This window comes from Nannospalax galili, unplaced genomic scaffold (genome assembly GCF_000622305.1).
Source record: "Nannospalax galili isolate Female #2095 unplaced genomic scaffold, S.galili_v1.0 scaffold236, whole genome shotgun sequence".
In the NCBI taxonomy this organism is placed as follows: domain Eukaryota; kingdom Metazoa; phylum Chordata; class Mammalia; order Rodentia; family Spalacidae; genus Nannospalax; species Nannospalax galili.
Genome location: NW_008338710.1, coordinates 938,233 through 960,184, shown reverse-complemented (window position 1 = coordinate 960,184; position 21,952 = coordinate 938,233). Strand labels below are relative to the sequence as shown.

At 41.0% G+C, this 21,952-nt stretch overlaps 1 protein-coding gene across 1 annotated transcript in view; it reads right to left on the bottom strand.

Annotated features, from left to right (window-relative positions):
* Nwd2 (NACHT and WD repeat domain containing 2) overlaps positions 1–21,952 on the bottom strand; it is a 175,224-nt gene that overhangs the window by 14,943 nt on the left and 138,329 nt on the right. The window contains exon 4 of the mRNA XM_008833218.2: positions 4,344–4,547. Coding sequence (XP_008831440.1) covers positions 4,344–4,547 — 204 coding nt within the window. The remainder of the gene's footprint in view (positions 1–4,343; positions 4,548–21,952) is intronic.

The window sequence follows — 21,952 nt, the reverse complement described above, 5'->3', positions numbered from 1 at the left end:
TTTTACCATGTTTTCCACCTTGAGTTGTGGTACAAATATTCATAACAACATCCTGATTTTTAAATATTTTATGTATTATGTTTTGTGTGTATGAGTGTATTGCCTGCATGTATGTAAGTGCACCTGTGTTATCCAATGCCCTCAGAAGTCAGAAGAGGGCATTAGATCCTATGGAATTGGAGTTACAGATGGCTGTTAGCTGGGTGTGGGTGGATGTGGGTGCTAGGAATTGAACCCGGGTCCTCTGTCAGAGCAGTCAGTACTCTTAACTGCTGAGCAAGCTCTCCAGCCCCCAACATCATCTTCTTAAGGTCTTCCAAAGAGGAGTGAAAACTTAAGGGGGAGGTGCTCATACACCATTGTATGTCTTAAGTTGTGTCTTCTTCATTGGTTTTTATGGTCGGCTAAGAAGCTAAAAACTGGAAGGATTATTTAAAAATAAAGACATTTATATAGTCTTGAAACATTTATAAAGCTTTATTGATACATGCATTTATTCAACAATTTGCAAATGATTTACGCATAGATAGCTTTTGAGGTTTTGAGAATGATTTACATTTCCCTGGAGGATCATAGAAATAAATGGAGATGAAGCAGATAAAGCCAATTAAATAATAACATGGGAGCAAATGTGTAAACAATGTTTTTTAAAAAACATTAAACCAGAACTTTATATATACCATTGAATCTTCTAATTTTAGATGTTTTTATTTTGTGTGGGTATGTGTGTGTATGTGTATGTATGTATGGACACATCGTGTGCGTTTGCATATATCATAGCATTTGTATGAGGCCAGAGGGTCCTCACCTTCCACTCTGTATGATGCAGGGTCTCTTTGTTGCTTGCTATTGGCCTGTGTTCTTCAGGCTAACTATTTCAAGGCTTTCCAGAGATTCTCTTGTCTCTGCCTATCTCACCATAGAAGCACTGGGGTTTCGGACATGCTACCATATCAGGCTCTGCGAGTACTAGGATTCCAACTCCAGTTCTCATGGCTATGCAAGCATATGGTTTGCCCACTGAGCTATCTCCCTAGCCTTGAGATGTATTTAAAAAATATATTTAAAAAGTTATTTGTGTGCTTGTGGATACGTGCATGTGAATGAAGACAGAGGTGTTAGATTCCCTTGGAGCTGGAGTTACAGGCAGTTGTGACTCTCCTTACATGAACTTGGGCCCTCTGGAAGAGCAATATGTGCTTTTTTTCAATACGTATATTTTTATTGAATTTTCATATAATACAACTTAATCATATTTAGATTTCCACACTCCCAGGTCTCCCCCACTGGATTTCATGCATTCTGTCATATATACTAAGGCCTATAGAGTCAAATTTGTGTCTCCAGATGTCCCTTGATATGAGTTCATCCACTGGAGCCTGGTCAGCCTATTTAGTGTCACTTCCTTAAAGAATACCAACAGCCCTCAGCCAGCAGTGATCAACTCCAATATTTCCTCTGCTGAAGTTGGGGCTTTGTGCCCATTGCACAGTTCTACTCTGGGTTTTTTGTCTGGTTTGAGTTTGCATGAGTCTTGTTCATGCTGTAAGACAGGTTCCTGAGGACTCACATTCTGTGCTGTCTGCATTCACTCCTGGTATGCATAACTGGTCAATGGTTTGAGTTTAATATTCCTATTCAGAGAAGCACTATCGCTATAGCTAAGTACTTTGAGTAATTCCAGTGGGAGAAGAGGGAGAAAAATCAAGCATTTTGATGTGATTTCATCTGGCCTGGAGAGGATATTTTGTGTTAAATATCCAGAAGACAATACACAAAGTCCTACATGAAGACCCGAGGCTAACCTGTGGCCCTCCTCTTCTTAGAGCTGCCTTGGGTACCTGCCGTATTGAGGAGGCTGTCTTTGGAAGACAAATGGATATGTCCTTTTTCAATCCCTCTAAACATTGTACATAATGAATAGACTCTTCACCCCTCTTTTCCCTTCATTTGGTTTAAAGGACAGGTAATTGAACCGTATTGGACAAGAAACAATAGTCAGGCATAAATAAATCTTACTCCATGATTCTACATAAGACACAAGAACAGAAACTGTTGGAAATCTTAAAAGAGAACTATCAATTATATTTTGTACATTAAAATGTAAAAAGAAGAGATTATAAAGATAGAGAGGCAGAGTTTGAAAAGTATTTACCAAAACAAATGCAAAACCAAACCAAAGAACCGTCCCCTCCATCTTTCACACACACACACACACACACACACACACACACACACACACACACACAAATATATCTATTGAATCTGGAAACTTGATGTATGGTCAGAGTGGACCCAGCTGAAGAAAAATCAATGAATTGGAATAAAGATCTGAAGTCCTCCTCTGGAAGGCAGCACAAAAAGGTAAAAGGATTGATAGTGTGAAAGGGAACTGAGATATAGGAGACCATCTAATGGAAAGCTGACCGAGAAACAAAAAAGGAAACGAGGTATTCTAGTTTGCTTTTTGCTGCTGTGACAAACACCACAACTGAAAGCAACTTAGGAGAGGAGATTTGTTGGGCTCACACTTCTAGGGCACAATCTACCGTTGAGGGACATCAGGCAGTGATTGATCTTTCTGGCTTATGCTCAGCTGGCTTTCTTATACAGCTCACATCCACCTGCCTTGGAATGGTAGTGCCACAGTGGGTCAGGCCCTATATCAATTGGCAATCAACACACAGGCCAAGCTGATGGAGGCAATTCTTCCTGAGACTCCCCTCTCTACTTGACTCTAGGTGATGTCAAGTTGACAGAAACTAACCAGGACAAGAGGAAATAGGAGTGCTAATATTTAATAACATGATGACTAAATAGTTTTAAGAGTGGCTAAGATGTGTGAATTTGTAGATTACAGGTGTAACCTGTGCCAATCAGAGTAAGTAAACAAGCACAGTTTGAAAAACAGACTAAATTATATAATTTTCAGGTAAATCCTGAGTTTGTAACTAGTAGATTTTCCCTAGTGAAATTTCTAAAAAATACACTCTAGGAAGAAGGGAACATCGTGCTAGAGGGAGGATAAGAGATGCAAGAAGGCAAAGTCAGCCAAGCACCTGAAAGTTTCTCAGCCTGGAAGTCAAGTTTTTTTTTGTTTTTTTTTTGGTCTTTTTGAGACAGGGTCTCCCTGTAGCCCCAGCTGTCCTGGAACTCACTATGTAGACCAGGCTGGACTTGAACTCACAGAGATCCACCTGCCTCTGCCTCCCGAGTGCTGGGATTAAAGGCATGTACCACCACACCCTGCTAGAATTCAAGTTTTTGAAGAATAATTTTAAGGTACACAGCACAAGTTTTGGCTGCATGCACACTGTGAAACGATTACTCCTGCCAAGTTTACATAGTCTCCTGCATAGTTAGTATTTGTTTTTGCAATAAGAACACTTAAGATCTACTATCTCAGCAAATTTCCAGCGTATAAGACATTATTAATGACACTGCTGCACGCCAGGTCTCCAGAACATATTTATCCTGTCAATGAATGTTTTCACTCTTTGATCAATATTCCCCAACCCTCCTGCCCATGGTAAAGCCATTTCTACCTGTTACCCTTTTCCAGCCTCTTTACATTTTGCACAGAAGTAAGATTGGATCGTATTTGTTTTCCTATGTCTGTCTTACCTCGCTTAACAAAATGTCTTCCAGGTTCATTCAGATTGCTGAAAATCATGGGATTTCTTTATTTTTAAGGCTAAGTAACATTTTCTCTCTCTCTCTCTCTCTCTCTCTCTCTCTGTAGTTTTTATTCGTATTCGTTTATCTGTTGATTGACATGGAGGTTGTTTCTCCATCTTGGCTGTTGTGGATACTGCTGTGATGGAACTTGTAGTGGTGTGCCTGTCTTTTCAGGAGTGTGCTTGATCTCATTTTCTTTGGTTATACCCTCAGAGGTGGTATCTCTGCATCATAAGGCAATTCTGATCTATCTATCTATCTATCTATCTATCTATCTATCTATCATCTATCTATCTATCTATCTATCTATCTATCTATCTATCTATCTATCTATATTTTTTTTGAGGAATTTCTCTACTGCTTCCAATAGTGGCTGTGCCCATTTACAGCCCTAATGGGATACTAGATGATTTTTTTCCCTCCATCTCTTCACCAATACTTACCTTTAGCTTTTAGATGATTGGCTGTCCTAACAGGGATAGGGTGATAGCCCCCTGTGACTCTGATTTCTATTTTCCTGATGGTTAGTGTGGAAGTAGTTGTTAAAAGGATGTTAAGGGGCTAGGGCAGGTAGACAGAATTTCTGTTGGTTAAGCCTTTTCAGTGGAGAACACCACCCCTGGATATTGTAGACAGCTGTGAGAAGCGGGAGAAGGGAAGCTTACTGCGTGTTTATTGCTTCTCAGCATCTCTGACTTGGGTCTGAGGTAATAAGCAGCTGGCACTGAGTTCTCATCCCGACAGTACCACTCCTCCAGGAGCTTGGTCTCCAGTTTTGCCTCGATGGCAGCATCCAAAATCATTTCAAACTCTGAAGCTTCAACTTCCCCGGGGATTCGAATATTGCCGTATTTTTCACCTAATAGTCCCTGTGTATCAAGAAAGTTCAGTTTAGTGTATCACCAAGGCAGTTCATTTCACATCCACAGCATAGGCTCACTCAATAAACAGACAGCAAGATGCATCACTAGGACAATTTTTTCTTATTATCCTGGTGGATGCTTGATTTCAAAAATAAAATTAGATCAGCTATAATTATAATAAGTTATTCAACATACTGAGAAATTAGGTTGCATATTCCATCAAAGAGAAAATGCATACTTCTTATAGCAAATCTGCTTTCTCAAATTTTATATAACAAAACAGAAACTGTTCTACTCTGAGATCTGGTTGTGACAAAGAAAAATGCTGAATGTCACAAGATGCCAAACACAGGAAGCCTCAGACAAAGGACTTGCTCTGTCAAGAGGTGATGGTCTATTCTAAGTCCCAGATCCACATAGCCGGGAAGGACAGAAGGTGGGTGCCAGTAGGTGCAGTGCAGCTCCCAACTACGCTGGCAACTGAAACAATTCCAAATGTACATAGAGGATACTCCCTTGATAAATTGGCAAAGAATCTCCCCAAACAAGTAAGCAAAACACATTTGCTTAGTGTTACATGAAGACAAGAAAATGATGTAGGTGAGCATGTAGAATAATCTAGTGCTTCTCAGGGGGGCAGTATGTCTAAGGTGCCTTACAGATCTCTACATAACATTTCTGACTTGCTTGACATCTTTTATTCTGGAAACTTGTCTTTAGAAAATAGCTAAGAGCACCTATAAAGACTTAACAGTATTCATGCTGAACCTGTCATCTGAACAGGGAACTAGCCATGTGGCATGCTAAATGTCCAACAAAGGGAAACACTTAAAATTTAAAAATGCTTCTTTGAGACCTTCACACAGTATATTTTGATCATACCTCACCCTCCTGCATAAAGGAGAACACTGAAATAAATCATGATTCATCTAGTCATAGGCCATACCAAATTATGCGGCAGAACTACATTGACTTGGAAAGATATTTATAAAATATTAAGTGAAGAGTGTGAGCCACAAGAGTCTATTTGATTCCAATGTTTTATTTATGAAAAGAATATTATATACACATTTATATGAGTGAGAAGAGAGATGATAAATACAAATATATACACAAGAAAGATTTACTAAGAATACACAGGAAGGTTACAAAAGCTATCTTTTAAGTGGATGGTTTTGGCTTTACTTAGGTTGCTTTATGAACTTAAGTTTTTATTATTTGTTTTGCAGTACATGTGCATTATTTTATAGCACAAAAGTAGCAGGTGTTTAAAAAAATTAAAGTAGATGCATAAGCCTGCCCTGCAGAGGCAGTGGTAGGAGATGGGGAACAGGCCGGGCCACCTTTCTTGGATCATGGGGCCATGTGGTGGGTGTCCTTACCACACCATGCTCCCTTTTGCCTCTCCTGTTGGGGCCTGGTGTGCTGGCAGCCACTGAGCCTTGCACCCATGATCTCTGGCCTTCATCACCCAGGAGACCAAGTCCAAGGAGACAAGCCAGCCACAGGGAAGAAAGGACTTGGCAAGTCAGCAAGAAATGGCTGGAGAACCAAGATGGCAGTGGTGGTAGCTCTCGGAAAATTGTGACTCCTGTAAGAAGATGTCTCATCACTGTCTCCCCTGGCCAACAATAAAGACATGACAGTTGTAGACACCAAAAACCAACCAACCAACCAACCAACCAACCAACCAATCAAACAAACAACAGCCAACTGGAACCTTGACCATGAGAAAAAAACAAATACATGACCCATCTGTCTCCTTGAGCAAAAGCTAAAAGTGGTATTCTCCAATATTATGTCTCTCTAGTGAGAAATTCAAGCCAACAAGTAACTGTTGCCTCAGTTTGCTGCAGAGAAGCCAAAATGCTCAAATATAATCATGTGGACTGAGCAATGGAGATAGGAAAATAGAAGGAACCAGCAAAATTGAAATTATGATCCCTCCTTGGGCCTGAAACTGTGATTGCCCTCGTGAACTTGAGGCTGTGGCACTCTCCTGAGCTTGGACCTGTGGTTGTCTCCCAAGAGCCTGGAGCTCTGATTGTCTTCTGTGATCTTGGACCTGTGATTCCCTCAGTGAGCAGGAGCTGTGGTTTCCCTCCTATGAGCTGGATCTGTGATCCTCTCCTGTCCATTTGGAGCTGTGGTTCCTCCTATGAGTTGGAATTGTGGTTCCCTCTCATGAACCTGGAGCTGTGGTTCCCTCCCATGAAACAGGAGCTGTGATTTCCTGCTCTCCCATCCCGTACCATGTGCCTGGAACTGTGGGTCCCCTCCTGTGAGCTGGAGTTGTGGTCCCCTCATGTGAACCTGGAGTTGTGGTCCCCAACAGTGAGCCATGGTTCCACATTCTTCTGGTGGTGGGCTGATGGTGGAACACATTGGAAGATGGAGGACTTCCTGATAATGGGCATTACTTTCAGCCTTCTCTGAGTGGCTGCATTCCCTACAGCCCCCTCTCCTGCCTCCCCTGAGGTCCCTGGTTGTGCACGGCAGTAGCTTTGCCTCTCTGTTGGGCATACGCTGGACAGGGAAGGTTTCTGTCATTTGCTGATTCTAGTCTTGGGGGAACCGACTCTCTAGACTGGACCTCCCACCTCCTTTGATGGTCAGCTGTGATTCTGACTCTACACATGGTCCTGGGCATCCAGGCTTTGAAGTTGGCTCTCTCCCATTCCCAGGCACCAAGAAGTTTCCCATTATTTTTCTATTACTTTTCTACAGCCACACTGTACCTTTACCTGTGTCCTACAGAAAATGTAAAAAAAACTAATTGAAAGTCAAGAAATAAAAATCATAGTTCAGGAAGTTAAAAAAGTGCTGTAATAACTAAATTGATATAATTCTCAAAATAAAAAATATATAATTTCATTTTAGAATGTAAAATCATAATTCTATATATGCCTATTATGATTTTTGGGTATTATTTAATGACAAAACTATACTACCAAGCTTCAATACTGTGAAATCACTGTTGCTATAATATGAATTTGGCATTTATTCCCGTTCCAAATTCTCCAATCTAAACGAAGTTTTTCAATGTAATCATGTTGTTTTTAAGGCATTGCTAATAAAAAATAAATGAAATCTATATTCAAATAAAAATGAAATAATAACCATAAAAGCAAACAAATTTTTCTATTATTTTTATTTTATATAGATGAATGTATTGCCTGCATGTATGCAAGTGCACCCATGTTGTGCAATGCCCAAGGAGGTCAGAAGGCACTGGAACTCTGGAACTGGAGTTACAGATGGCTGTCAACCATCCTGTGGGTGCTGGGAAATGAACCTGGGTCCTCTGCAAGAGCAGTCAGTGCTCTTGACTGCTGAGCGAACTCTCCAGCCCACAAACAAACAAATTTAAACTAAGTGGCACTAGTTAGGCTTCTTTGTGGCATAGCACTTAAGGATGCTCTGCCTGTGGGCTCAACCTGCTGGTTCTCACAGTGTGGTCCTGGGATTTGCTGTAGCTGCAACACTGGAGAACTCCTTAGACATGCAAATCCTCAGGCTCCACCCAGACCTGCTCAGACAGAAACTTTGCTTAGAGAACTGAGCAGTCTGAGTTTTAGCAAGCCATGTGAGTGACTGAACTTCTGGCTCAGTTTGATTAGCCTATATGGCTAGTCAATAAAAACAGACTATATCTAAGCAGTCTCCACCATCTATCTAACGGAAACCAGGAGGTAAAAACAGAAGAACACATACATTCATCTGTAGCCCCAAGGCAATTTTGTCTGCTTTATAGAATTTGTAAGGCTCTTTCTGTCTCATCTGTGGACATCTTTATTCCTTCCTGTTAACTTCTACCCTTATCATAAATGTCAAGCTCTGTTTGCCCACTAGAATGTGAATCACTGTTTCAGTTTTCCCACAGGCAATTCTTACTCCCTCTATTCCATCATCCAATATTTACAGTGTTCTTTTCATCTGACACAAGCAAACAAGAGAATGAGAAAAATCCTTGACAGACTTTTGTCCAAAATGAATACATAACCCAACTACAAGACTGAAAGCCTTCTGAGGGCATCAGTCAGACATGTTTATTTTTAGCATATAGAAAGCATTAGAAACATTTGTTGAACACACAGACACAGACACACACAGACACATACACACACACACACCCCTAACCAGTAGCCAAACAAATAAACAAACAAAAACCCACTAAGTATTTGTTGAAAAACATAAATGAACAGACTGAGAAAGAGATCATAAAGGTTTGTCCACCAAGCCAGGGGTGGTGACACATGTCTATAATCCCAAGTAGGGAGGCCAGCTTGGGCTACATAGTGAGATTGTCTTAACCACACATGTAACAAAGGGTGGTTCTAATTTCTGAAGCAGCTTCTTGTATTCAAATATAATTGTTCAGTTCTCTATAGAGAGATGGACGGTTTGGAAGGGTACCAGTTCTGTCACCAACAGTCACCTCAGCCCCTGTTCCTCAGGCAGGTACCCTGTTCTCTCGTTCTCCTTGGTGCATTACCCATCTCATCACTGACTCACTGCAGGTGATGGCAGTTAACTAAACTCATGTTTCAAGCTCAGGGCTGCTCAGAACCAGCCTCAACCACCAGGTGCGAGGTGGGTATGACCTATCTCAGGAATGAGCATGAAGGCAGGGGCCTCACTGTACTGGGATCTGTTACTTCAGCACTGAATCTGAGGATTTTATAGAGTTCTTCTGAGAAAGGCTATTCTTATCCTAATTCACCATTTTCCTGCAAAGACCAATTGAGGGTGGCTTTATTTTAATCTGCATTGGTTTTGGACTATTTTTGAGGGTAGGCTAAAAGTAATAAAAATGATATAGTTCAGTAAAGCTGTTTTTCAATTTCTAATAGTCCCTCTTCCAAAATATCCTACACCAAACAACCAGTGTGTCCTTTTACCATGAATACAGAGAGTGATGAATCCCTTTTAGAGTACCAACCTTCTGATTATCTTATACCCCACAGCCCATTCTGAATAAGCATAGTTAGCACCTTAGAACTGGGATGAGCCATTCATGAACATGTATGGAGTATCTAAGCAGTATGTAACAGACATTCAAACATGCATACAAGTGGAGTTTGGTCCTGTGGAGGCAGACATGAAGAAGACTAACTATGGGAATTAATAGTTGACAACTTTCCCTCTAGCAATCAGTGGAGCCCAGGAATACCCTGGACCCAGGTACTAAGATCAAAGGCAAAGCCAGGTGGATTTGAAGTATGACATGGGAAAGAGGACCAGCTACTAGTGAAACCAGATCTTGTTGCCAGGATAGGACTATCATCATTTACTAGTAAGTAGTAAGTATTAACTGTTTGTTCTTCATCATCTCTCTAAGTCTAAGGCTTGCACCTAAGGCTAGGACATAGTCAAATCTATTGGTTAATTCCTGACATGTGTTGTATAGATGACCTGCCTTAGAGTCAGCCAGAATTCTTATTAAAATGGAGATTTTTTTTTGATTCCTTGACCTAAAGATTACAGACAGAATCCAAGAACTTGAATTTTATTTATTTGGGGTTTTAGAAGCAAGTTTGGAGTTAATAAGAAAATATTTTAATATAGATTTAAGCACAGGCAGTGAGACAGTGAAGGCGACATCTAGGAGAAGGGCTGCAATGCATGCTGTTGAGCAATGCAGGCTTCTCAAGAGGGCCAGTCCAGAACTTGCATTTTAAAACAAAGTTCCGAATGAATCTCGGATTCGAGAAGCCATACCCATATTAATGGTCTCACGAATGATGCTTGGCAGGTACTGAAGGAGCAGAGCCAGGAATAGAGCAGATCATTACAAAAATCGAAATCTATTTAAAAACAATTACTTCTTTGAGCAGAGCACCTGGCATCAAATACCATAATGGTTTGGTCAATATAGTAAGGCTAAATGTTCTGTAAAGATTACTAAAGAAAAAAATTTCCGTATTCAATTTAAATAATAAACACATATTGAGTGCCTACTATATATAAAGTGGTAATATAGAACTTTAGAAAAGTAATAATGTGCTGGGTAGGTCTAAAGCTACTTATTGGATTGTTCTCCCTTAGCCCCTTTCTTCTCTCTATTGATTCTTCCTTCAGGTGGAATGCTCATAAATCACAAATCAGTTATTTTTCAGGAATCTAAGACAGGATTCCACCTTAGTCTTACCTTGCTATTTGATAAACAGTAAAAGAGAAAATTGCATTTTTGAGAAAGACTTTTTGAGGTTCTTTGTGTTTATAGGTCTAATGTAACACACATTGTTTTTTACCAGGGCTGGAGTCACTTTAGAGAGTGTCAGTCTAAACACAGTTGCAAAGTCTAGCTCTTGGTCAACAGGTCAGAAAAGGGTGGGGAGGCTAGAACACTCCCCACATGGCTTGCAGGAAGACTCCAGATGGCAAGATGGCATCCTAGTGAGCCTCTTTCTTGACTTGGCAGTCATGAGGAATACCTACCAATGATCTTGAGGTTACTGAAGACACTGTGAACAAGAAGGCAAGTTCTCTGTCCACTGTCTCCTTCTACTACGGAAGAAGAGATGGGTTTTCTTCATCCTTCTAACCACAAAGATCAAACTTGCCTTTTTTTGACAAAACTTTATTTTGCCAGTTCATAGAACATTTGCTGAGGAGTTGAAGGACAACATGCAATTTTGCATTGAAATTCATTTTTTATCAGCTACACCATCAATAAATCTGCCTAGAAACCTGGATAGAAGAAATGCTTAGGACCAAAATAGTTTTCAATATTTCATTGAACTGTTTGAGAACTCTGTACATACATAAACTTATAGTTTTTTTTTTTTTTTTTGCCTGTAGAACTCCATAATCATCTTTCTAACCCATCTATCAAATGTGAGAAATATTTACTGGCTTATGCTTAAACACCAAAGATAACTTATATAAGTTAGGTGGGAAGCAAGAATCTGGGTACTCAAATACAATTAGAGCGTTAAATACAAAGTTCAGTATAAGAAAATTCCAGGGTAAGAAATACATCTTGATGATTTAGCACTCAGAAGAGGTAATGGTTACACAACACTGTAAATGTATTGGATGCCACTGAATCATTTACTTTAAATGGCTCAGTTTGAGAGACTAGAAATTAGGCAAATTCCCTGACTGGCAGACAAATAGGGTAAAGGGCCACTGATGGGCAACAAAGATGGAAAACTTCCTGCTTCTTCTTCACCTGGGAAAAAGGCCTGGGGGCTTCTTTTCCAGAGGGCAGAATCCCTCTTCTGGCGGACTAGTTCAGACCAGTTTAGTTAAGCCAGACCTGTACATATCCTCCTTTGGAGCTGTGAATCCATCAGCCCTCTTCCCTTCCTCCTCCTCTTCCTCCACCTTCTTCTCTTGTCTTTTTGAGACAGGGTCTCCTTGTAGCCCAAGCTGTCCTGGAATTCACTATGTAGACCAGGCTGGCCTTGAACTCACAGAGATCCGCCTGCTTCTAAAGTGCTGGGACTAGTTGATCCATCCAAAATTGGGAGAGGAGGATCTGTCCTATACATCAAAAACACTTAAAAAGTCCAGGTCCTCTTAGGGAGTTCACTTTCTGAATCCCCTCTTCATTTGTGGAGGGTCTTTATTTCTGTATGAATGTGTGCATGTGTGTGTGCTTCTTCACTTTTAATAATGCTTGTTGTCTGCTATGTCAGAGACTCTTCTTGTCCTTTAATTCTTTAATGGCAGAGAAAAACAAGCCTGTCAAGACTCCTAGAGAGTAACACTTCTATGTTATGTAAATCTCACTACAGTTTAAAAAGAGAAATGCTCTCTGAATGTTGAGCTTTTCATAACTAGGAACTCTGTGCTGGATAGCTTCAGTTGTTAACTTGACACACCTGGGTGGAGGGAACATCAACAGAGGAATTTCCTCCATTGGATTGGCCTGTGGCCATGTCTGTGGAGCATTTTTTTGATTGCTGAATGATGTGGGAGGGCCCGGCCCACTGTGGGTGGTACCGTCTCCGGGCAGGTGGTCCTGTGTTATATAAGAAAGTAGGCTGAGCCAGGGGCCAGGAGACCAAGCTAGTATGCGGCATTCCTTCAAGATCTCTGCTTCAGCTCCTGCCTCCAGGCTCCTGCCCTGAGCAAATGCCTTGGCTTCCCTTGATGACAGACTGTGCTGTAAGTCAAATAAACCCTTTTCTCCACAAGTTGGTTTCAGTTAGCAATTTTATCACAGCAGTAGAAAATAACTAGAACAAACTTAAACATGAAACTCTACTTTTCTGTGGTCCTTTCCTTCTTTACTGTTGATATGGATATATCTAAGCCACTGCTTTCAAATGCTTAGAGATAACATTTTCTTTCCTCACTGTTGATTGGGAAAATATTGATCTCCCCTCTCCTTGGCTCAGTGTGTGAATTTAGTTCCACCTGGGTTTGAATGCTTGCAAGTCTGGGTCTGGTCTGAGGATATGCAGTTTTTACTATAGCTGTCATCAACAGAGGATTCAAGTGTTCTTGAAGGGTCTGGTGAGCTCAATGTGTCTGGAAAGACAGGTGATGACAGAGTCATTGTGGGGTTATGGGTACCATTCTTTGTAGGAAGGTGGGCAGGTGCTTCCTGGGCTGATGGTCATCAGCCATCACTCATGGGAGCAATAGGAAATGATAAGAGAGATAGATAGCTACCCCACCAATACTGTGCTACATGGAAACACATTCCATATAAATGGCCTGTTCCCTGACTCAATCACCATGGGTGAGATACCCTGTCTCTCTCTAGAAGATTCTCTTTTTCTTAGTAGGAAAAAAATTCCACTTTATGATTTTCTTTTACACTTGTTCTCATAGCACACAATTCTGTTATCTTAGGGAGAGTTGCTGAAAAGTATCCCTAAGGTTCACAAACCTCCATTGGTCTACTCCAGACCACTTCTCCAAAAGGACATGGTAGTATCAGCATTTGCATAAATGATGCTTAATAACATTCTTCCCACTTCATTAAATTAATGGGCTCTTTCCCTTCTCAGAGTGCCTCTGACTGGTTTGCTTGCTTATGGTGGTTGCTGGTCAATGCTGTTCTCAGGGCCCCATGTGTGTCTGTGCACTGCACAGGTCTATGAGATTTATGGACTTACTTTTGGTATTCTTTTTTAAAAAATATGTATGAGTGTAAGCCTGCATGTATGTAAGTGCACCTGTGTCACTTCCCTGCAGAGGTCAGAAGAGAATGTTGGATTTCCTTGGAAATGGATTTATGGATGGTTGTTAGCTGCTGTGTGGGTGCTGGGAACTGATCCTGGGTCCTCTGCAAGAGCAGCCAGTGCTCTTAACCACTGAGCCACCTCTCCAGCCCCTGGTGTTCTTTTAATACAATTTGTCATCAGGAACTGGGACAAAGGTGGATATATTGAATTCTCTGGGGCTCATAGCTAATGTTCATCTTTAGAACTCTACTGTGGATTGGGACAAACCTAATCTTACCAGAGTCAGCTGCTCCTTATTCACATACTTAATTTACTTTTCTGAATGTTGTTGAAGTGGAGAAGTAATTATTCACTAAATTTCTTCATAAAGCATAATGTAATTTATTTAGGAGAATTGCAACTTACTCAAACTTTTAAAAATTTTCTATGTCCCTAGAAGAAAAGTAAAAGGACAGTTAACTTTGTGCATCAGTTTCATTGACTTGCAGGTTGCCCCAATACTTGGTTAAGCATTATTTTTAGGAGTATAAAGGGGATGTTTCTGGATGAGATTCACACTGGCATTGGTAGATTGACTAACACAGATTGTCCTCTCCTAACTGAGTCTGCATCATCTGGTCCCTTGAGGCACTGAATAGAAAAGGATGACAGAGGAAGGAGAAGGGTTCTCTCTGCCTGACTGTGGAGCTGAGACACTGACCTTCTCTAGCCCTTGCGCTGGATCTTATACCATTGGTGCTCCTGGTTCTCAGGACTTCAGGTCTGGACTAGAGTCACATCCCCAGCTCTTCTGGGTTCCATTTTCAGAGATGACAGATTGTGGGACTTCTAAGCTTCCATAATTACATGAGCCAATTTCTTAACCAATTTCTTTAACACACACACACACACACACACACACACACACACACGTGCTCACGAAATCTTGTTCTGTTTCTCGGGAGAACTCTAATACAGGGGTTACAGGGATGTGATAATAAATTGGGAAGTAATGAGGAGTGACTAGAGTATTATCTGTTAGAAAATAATGTCCATATTAAAGATAATCTAGATACACTCTCTTAAAAAAGGCCATATTTTTGCTTGGCATAGGAGTAATGTCTTCAGAGAACTATCATTCTCTCAATTATTAGCAATATGATCGTATATGCAGGGTTGTGTTGGTTACTTTTCTTATTGCTCTGACAAAAAGACTGACAGAAGCAAATGTTTTTAGGAATGTAAGGAAGGAAGTTTTAACTTTGGCTCCCAGTTTGAGGATGCAGTCCATCCTGGCAGAGTGAGAGTGGCTCTGGTTGTGGCAGTAGGAGTGTGAGGCAGTTGATCACATGTTCGGTCACAAGACAGAAGGAGATGTTTGCTGATGCTCTGTTCATTTTATTTTCAGTCCAAGAGTCCGGCCCATGGGATGGTGGCTCCCAGTTCAGGTTAGGTCTTGGTTTCTCAGTTACACCTGCTTGGAACTTCTCTCATACACATGCTCAGAAGGGTTGATTCTAAATCCAGGCAAGTTGACAATAAAGATGAACTGTCACTGTTGTCACGAATGAGTGCTGACAGATAAATTTGCATATGAAGTTAGGCACCTTTCACTTCAAAGTATTTAGCTATCTAGATACTCATGATGGATGTGAGAGTTATAATTAGATATTTATTGTCACATGCCCAGTCAAAAATATTCATGCCTCACAATTTATACATAGTGAGCCATGATCTCACATACTATGAAGATGAGTCCTGAAACAGAATCCAGAAACAAAGAGGTACACTCATGCCTTGATAATGCAGGTGTAAAGAAGACAGTGAATTGTGCCAACATAGGACAAGGCATTTGATGACCATAGAAAAATGGAATGAAAGTCAAAGACTAAATGATTCACCAACTCATTTGACAGAGCAGAACTGCTAAATGAATGCTTTTGTGAAGTTTCTTGACAGCTAACAATCCTTAGATTTCTCATAGTCATAGGATCATCTTTCTTGAAACTGACATTTATCACTTAATTCTGGTTGTTACCCACCATTGAACAACTTTTATCACTAACAATCCTGCTATGCTTATTGCAAGGTACCTTTTGTCTATAAGGAAGCTTCATTATCTGGAAAGTACTAAACACAACCCTTACTCTTTTTTAAAAATTTTATTTGATTTTTATTGAATTTTTGAGATTTTCATATAATGCTTGATGGATTTTAGATTTTCTCCTCTATCTGTACATCACCCCTCTGCACTGCCCCCCACCCAATTTAATGTACCCTCATATATATATAATGTATATATACACTCCTATCTATCTATCTATCTATCTATCTATCTATCTATCTATCTATATCTATATCTATCTATCTATCATCTATCTATCTATCATCTATATCATCTATCTATCTATCTATCATCTATCATCTATCTATCTATCTATCTATCTATCTATCATCTATCTATCTAATGGCCACATGGGGAAGTGGATAAGAAATCCCAACCCAACCTAAGGAACTTTGGCAACTGATGGGTGCTGGAAAAGGGAAAAAGGGTGTCTTACAGGGACGGAACTCTTGATGTGGACGGACCCACACTAAAGAACAACCCTTATTCTTAGGAACATCAGAAGAAAGGCAGTGGCCACAAAGTAAAAGCTCTGGGTAACAGACCCACTGGGGTAGAATCATCCCAAAGTTTGCAGCTAACCTAGAACAGTCCCACAGTTCAGATCAGAACCCAGCTAAGGACTACATAATATGTAAGGATGACTAAAATTGCAAAGTGCTAGGAAAAGGTAGTCACTCGGGAAGTGAATCAGAATGAAAAGCAAGGAATTTTGTGAGGTAGTAGGGAGAGTGCCTAGGACACATTAGAAGTGAGGTGTCTATGTGTTCACGTGGGGTGGCCCAGGAAGGAGCTAGGAATGTCGACATGTAGATCAGAAGAGGAATTTGCCTAGAAAGTAGTGCTGGAAGCCAGCAAACATTCATTTAACAAATATTTACTGAGCATGTGACTTACCTTGACAGTTATCAACAGTTTCAGTTTGCTCTGGACTGTCCTAGTTTGAGCACTAAAGTCTCAAGAACTTATTTTAGTCCCTGGCAAGCCAGGACAGTTGATTATGTGAACCAGACTGCCATGGTCTCTCTCATTTTGCACCTTAATTCCAGGAGAGTGGGCACATACTTGTATTTGTATCATATCTACAGATTAGATAGTACAATGGGGGAATGACAGCATGGAAACAGGGCTCAGAGCCAGAAATCTCTATGGAAGCCACCGGAATGGAGGAGAAGTGGGATGGTGTCATAGTAGACAAGGGAGAAGAACTAATATTCAAACACTGAGGCAGAGCTGTGGTAAAGAAATAGAAAAATGGACCCATGCCATAAACAGGCCATTTGTATAAGTAAAACAGAATTCCAGTGAGCAGGGAACATAATAGTGGTGAACTCAATTTACAACCACAAAGCTGCAAATAAAAACACTGGTGAGATGGAATCTCTGCTGATCAAATCCACAGAGGAATATAATGAGACTATCTAGAGGTTTCCAGGCAACGGGAAGGGGCACTCGCAGAGAGCACCAATAAAAACAGGCATAGCCACACCAAGCATGTGATTTTGCAGGTGCTATAAATTTCTACATTTAGAAACTCATCTTACTAGAACACAGATTTGCACACAGGGAAGTTTAACAATTTTTAGCTTATTTCTTGGCTTTATTCTCAGAGAGTTTTGATTTACTACTGATGTCATAAACAAGAAAACTGGGAGCAAGTTCCTCACTGTAATTACCAACTCACAGTATTTGTGGGCCAGAAATTTGGAGTCTTCTAATCCTGGGAAATTAAACAGTTGAGAAACTCATGACAAAACAATTGAGCAAACAGACTGTGTCTGCACAGACCCTTTTGACAGTTTCCAAAGTATCTTTTTTTTTGGTCTTTTTGAGACAGGGTCTCCCTCTAGCCCCAGCTGTCCTGGAACTCACTGTGTAGATCAGGCTGGCCTTGAACTCACATAGATCCGCCTGCCTCTGCCTCCCAAGTGCTGGAATTAAAGGCATGTGCCACCATGCCTGGCTCAAAGTATCTTTTTAAGAACTAGTAAACAATATTTTTTTGGGATAGAGTCTCTGTGACGGTTTTGGTTGTTGACTTGACACAATGTAGAATCACCTGAGAAGAAACTTTCTCTGAAGGACTGTCTAGATCAGGTTTGCCTGTGGATAGGTCTGCTGGAGGTTCTGTTAATTGAGGTGGGAAAACCTGCCCACTGAAGGTGGCTCCATTCCCAGGCAGAGGATCCTGAACTGTGTAGGAATGGCTGAAGTGAGCTGAGCCACTCTGTCTCTTGATTGTGAAATGTAACTAGCTGTCTTGAGCTCCTGTCACAGTGATTTCCCTAAAATGAACTGTAACCTGGACCTGTAAGCTAAAATAAACTCCGTGTGGCCATGTCTGTGGGGCATCTTGATTGATGAGTGATGTGGGAGGGCCCAGCCCACTGTGGGTGGTGCCACCCCTGGGCAGGTGGGCCTATGTTGTATAAGAAAGCAGGCTGAGCAAGGGCTAGGGGAGCAAACCAGTAAGCAGTGTTCCTCTGTGGCCTGTGCTCTAGCTCCTGCCTCCAGGTTCCTGCCCTGAGTTCCTACCTTGGGCTCTCAGTGATGAACTGTGACCCAGGAGATGTAAGATAAAATGAACCCTTTCCTCTCCATGTTGGTATTGGTCAGAGTGTTTTGTCATGGCTATGGAGAAACAAACCAGAAAAAGATCAAATATGTACTGGGAACCTAAACACACTAGCTTTTATAGAGCTGTAGGCTGAGTCTACATGACACCCAGTGAGGTAAGATCCATGGTTTTGGTATAGTTACCTCCAGAGTATAGTGGTCATTTATCTTTGCTTATTCTGAGTGTGGGACTTTTATTATTTTTATGTAGATGCTAGGGATTTGAACTCAGGTCCCCAGGCTGGCTCAGGGTGCTAGAAGGTTGACTTTTAGGTGATAATGCCATTCTGAACAAAATTTTGGTAGTGTTGATTGTATAATCATAAGGACTTGAGTTCAATCCAGAGGACCTAAGTAAAAAAGCTTGGTTTGGGTCAGCAAGATGGGCCCAAGATTTAAAAGATCTTGTCACTCAAGTCTGACTATCTGAGTTTGATCCCTGAAATCTACAAATAAAAAGCTGAGTACAGGGGCTGGAGAGATGGCTCAGCAATTAAGAGCACTGACTGCTCTTGCAGAGGACCTGGGTTAGATTCCCAGTACCCACATGGCAGCTAGAAGCCATCCTTAACTCCAGTTCCAGGGGAATCCAAAACTGTCTTCTGACCTCCGCCTCATTGCATGACACGGGTGCACTTAACTTACATGCAGGCAATACACTCATACACATAAAATAAAAACAATAAACTGTGGTGAGTCAGGAGAACCACCTGGAAGCTGGTGGGCTAGCTAGCCTGCAGGACACAGCATGGCAGAAATGACAAGCAGGCCCTGCCTCAACAAGGTGGCATGTGAGAACCCAGGCCTGAAAGTTGTTCTGGCCTCCACACGCATACCATGCGATGCCCTTGCCTTCACACACACACATACACACACACACACACGCAGGCACACACACATTTCACACACAGTCATACATATACTTACATACATCATACATACCATACACAAACATACATACATGCACTCATATACCCACACACATACATACATACTCATATACCCATACACTCACACACATCATACACACACTATCATACACATGCACACATACACTGTATACGCACATACACACTTATACACATTCATATACATCATACACACTTAAATACATACACACACAAACTCATGCACATCAAACTCATACACTCACATACACATCATATACACTAATCACACACAAATCATAACACACACCCATACATTATACTCACATCACACACACATGCATACACACTGACACACATCACATATGAATGCTCACACATACACATATATCATACTATACATAAGATGTATATATCTCAGACATGATTACATACATCCATAACACATATATACACATGTATACACACATCACACACACACAGTCATCTATACGTCTATACAGACACAACTCACACATCATGCACATTCACATATACACATCACATACTATACATATCTTACACATAGCACATTGCATACATCACACATATGCATGTACATTCACACACCTCACACATACATACACATATCACACACATAGAGCACTTAAAGAGAGGAAGTCAGTGCAGGCAGTGATCACTTAAAATTATTATCAGTGAAAACTCTCAAACACATCCGAAGCAGAGACTAGCATGGCCAGCCCAGATACCTGTTCCCAGCTTCAACAGTTACCAGCGTTCTGACCTCCTGCTTTACCTATCATTAGGACTATAGGGACTTGGTAAAAAGTACTTCTGCATACATTTTTAACTTAAAAAGTGCTTAATGTCATATTATTATATTCAGTAGAATTGAGCATAACCTCTTAATCTAATCTCACATTTGGTTCATGTTTAGATTTCAGAAGTTTTTTTTTTTCAAAAATGTTTTATGTTGCTTTGAGACTCAAAGTCCATGTATTCCATGCTGTAGATCTGGCTGATTCTGTTGCCACTTACCTTCTACAATTAGTCTTCAGAGACTGACAGCTTTGGCTTATTTAGATTCAGGGGTGCTTTCTGTTTCTTGGTGGTATTGTAGATGGAACCCAGGGCCTCTGTATACTAGGCAAGAGCGCTGCCATTGAGCTGGAACCCAGGACCTTCTCCATGCTAGGCAAGAGCTCTGCTGTTGAGCTGGAACACAGGGCCTTCTGCATGTTAGGCAAGAGCTCTGCCGTTGAGCTGGAACCCAGGGCCTTCTGCATGCTAGGCAAGAGCTCTGCTGTTGAGCTGGAACCCAGGGCCTTCTGCATGCTAGGCAAGAGCTCTGCTGTTGAGCTGGAACCCAGGGCTTTCTGCATGCTAGGCAAGAGCTCTGCCATTGAGCTGGAACCCAGGGCCTTCCCCATGCTAGGCAAGAGCTCTGCTGTTGAGCTGGAACCCAGGGCTTTCTGCATGCTAGGCAAGAGCTCTGCCATTGAGCTATACCCACAGCTCTCTTTTTACTTTTTGCTCTTCATTTAAAAAATATTTTTTAATTTTTATTTTGTTTACGAATGTTTTACCTACATGTATATAAGTGCACCACATACGTGCAAACCTGTGGAGGCCAGAAGAGGACATCTGATCCCCTGGAACTGGAGTTAAGGACAGTTGTTAGCCTCCATATAGGTACTGGGAACCTAACCCGGGACCTCTGCAAGAGCAGCCTGTGCTCTTAACTGCTGAGCCATCTCTGCAGCCACATTGCTTTTCATTTTGAGGCAGGGTCTTACTGGGTTGTTCAGGCTGGTCTTGAATTCACTTTGTAGCCCAGGCAAGCCTTGAACTTACAGTCCTCCTGCTTCAGTGTCCTGAGTATTTGGCAGTCCAGGCCTGTGCCATGGGGCCTGGTGAGGCTCAGTTTTGTTGAAGCTGTCCTTTCCCAGTGTATTAACCAGAGGCACATATGCTCTTCTGCCCCATGCTTAGTTCTGTTGAAAAGACTGGTGCTGGAGGCATTTCTGCCCTGGTCTTACCATACTGATGACTGTTGTCTAAACCCACTGTTCTCTTTAGGTTGGAAGACAATTTTCTAACAATACTCATTCTGTATTCATGACTCATTTTTAGCCTTTTCCTTTTTTCCTTCTGCTGCTATGGCTTATTAGGTATCAAGACAACCTCCATGGCATATTTACAGTGTAAAGAACAGCATGATTAATATGAATTTGTTTATAAATTTATACAATCTAGAGTAATTTTGATAACCCTTATGATAAACTAAGTGGCTTAGAAACCACTTGTTTAATTAGTAAAGAAATCACAATTGAGGAATTTTAAATCTGGGTTCTTGTTTTTAATCAATTAGAGTCTACCCATGTGCTTGTATCAAGTCAGTATGTTCAGTAAAGTTCTGTGCATTGCATCTGTTTCTCTGTGCCTCACTCTAGTTCTGATAACAAAACTGTTATGTATTTCTACTAACCTGATGAAGATGTTAAGATATTCTGAGATGAAGAATGCCAGAACATGGTGAGACCCTTAGACCTGATTCTATAATTTATGAGATAGAATAATGTCTCTCAAATGTTTCTGACTGAGACCTACAGTAAGAAATGTATTTGGTGCTGTGACCCTGTTCAAACACACACTCAA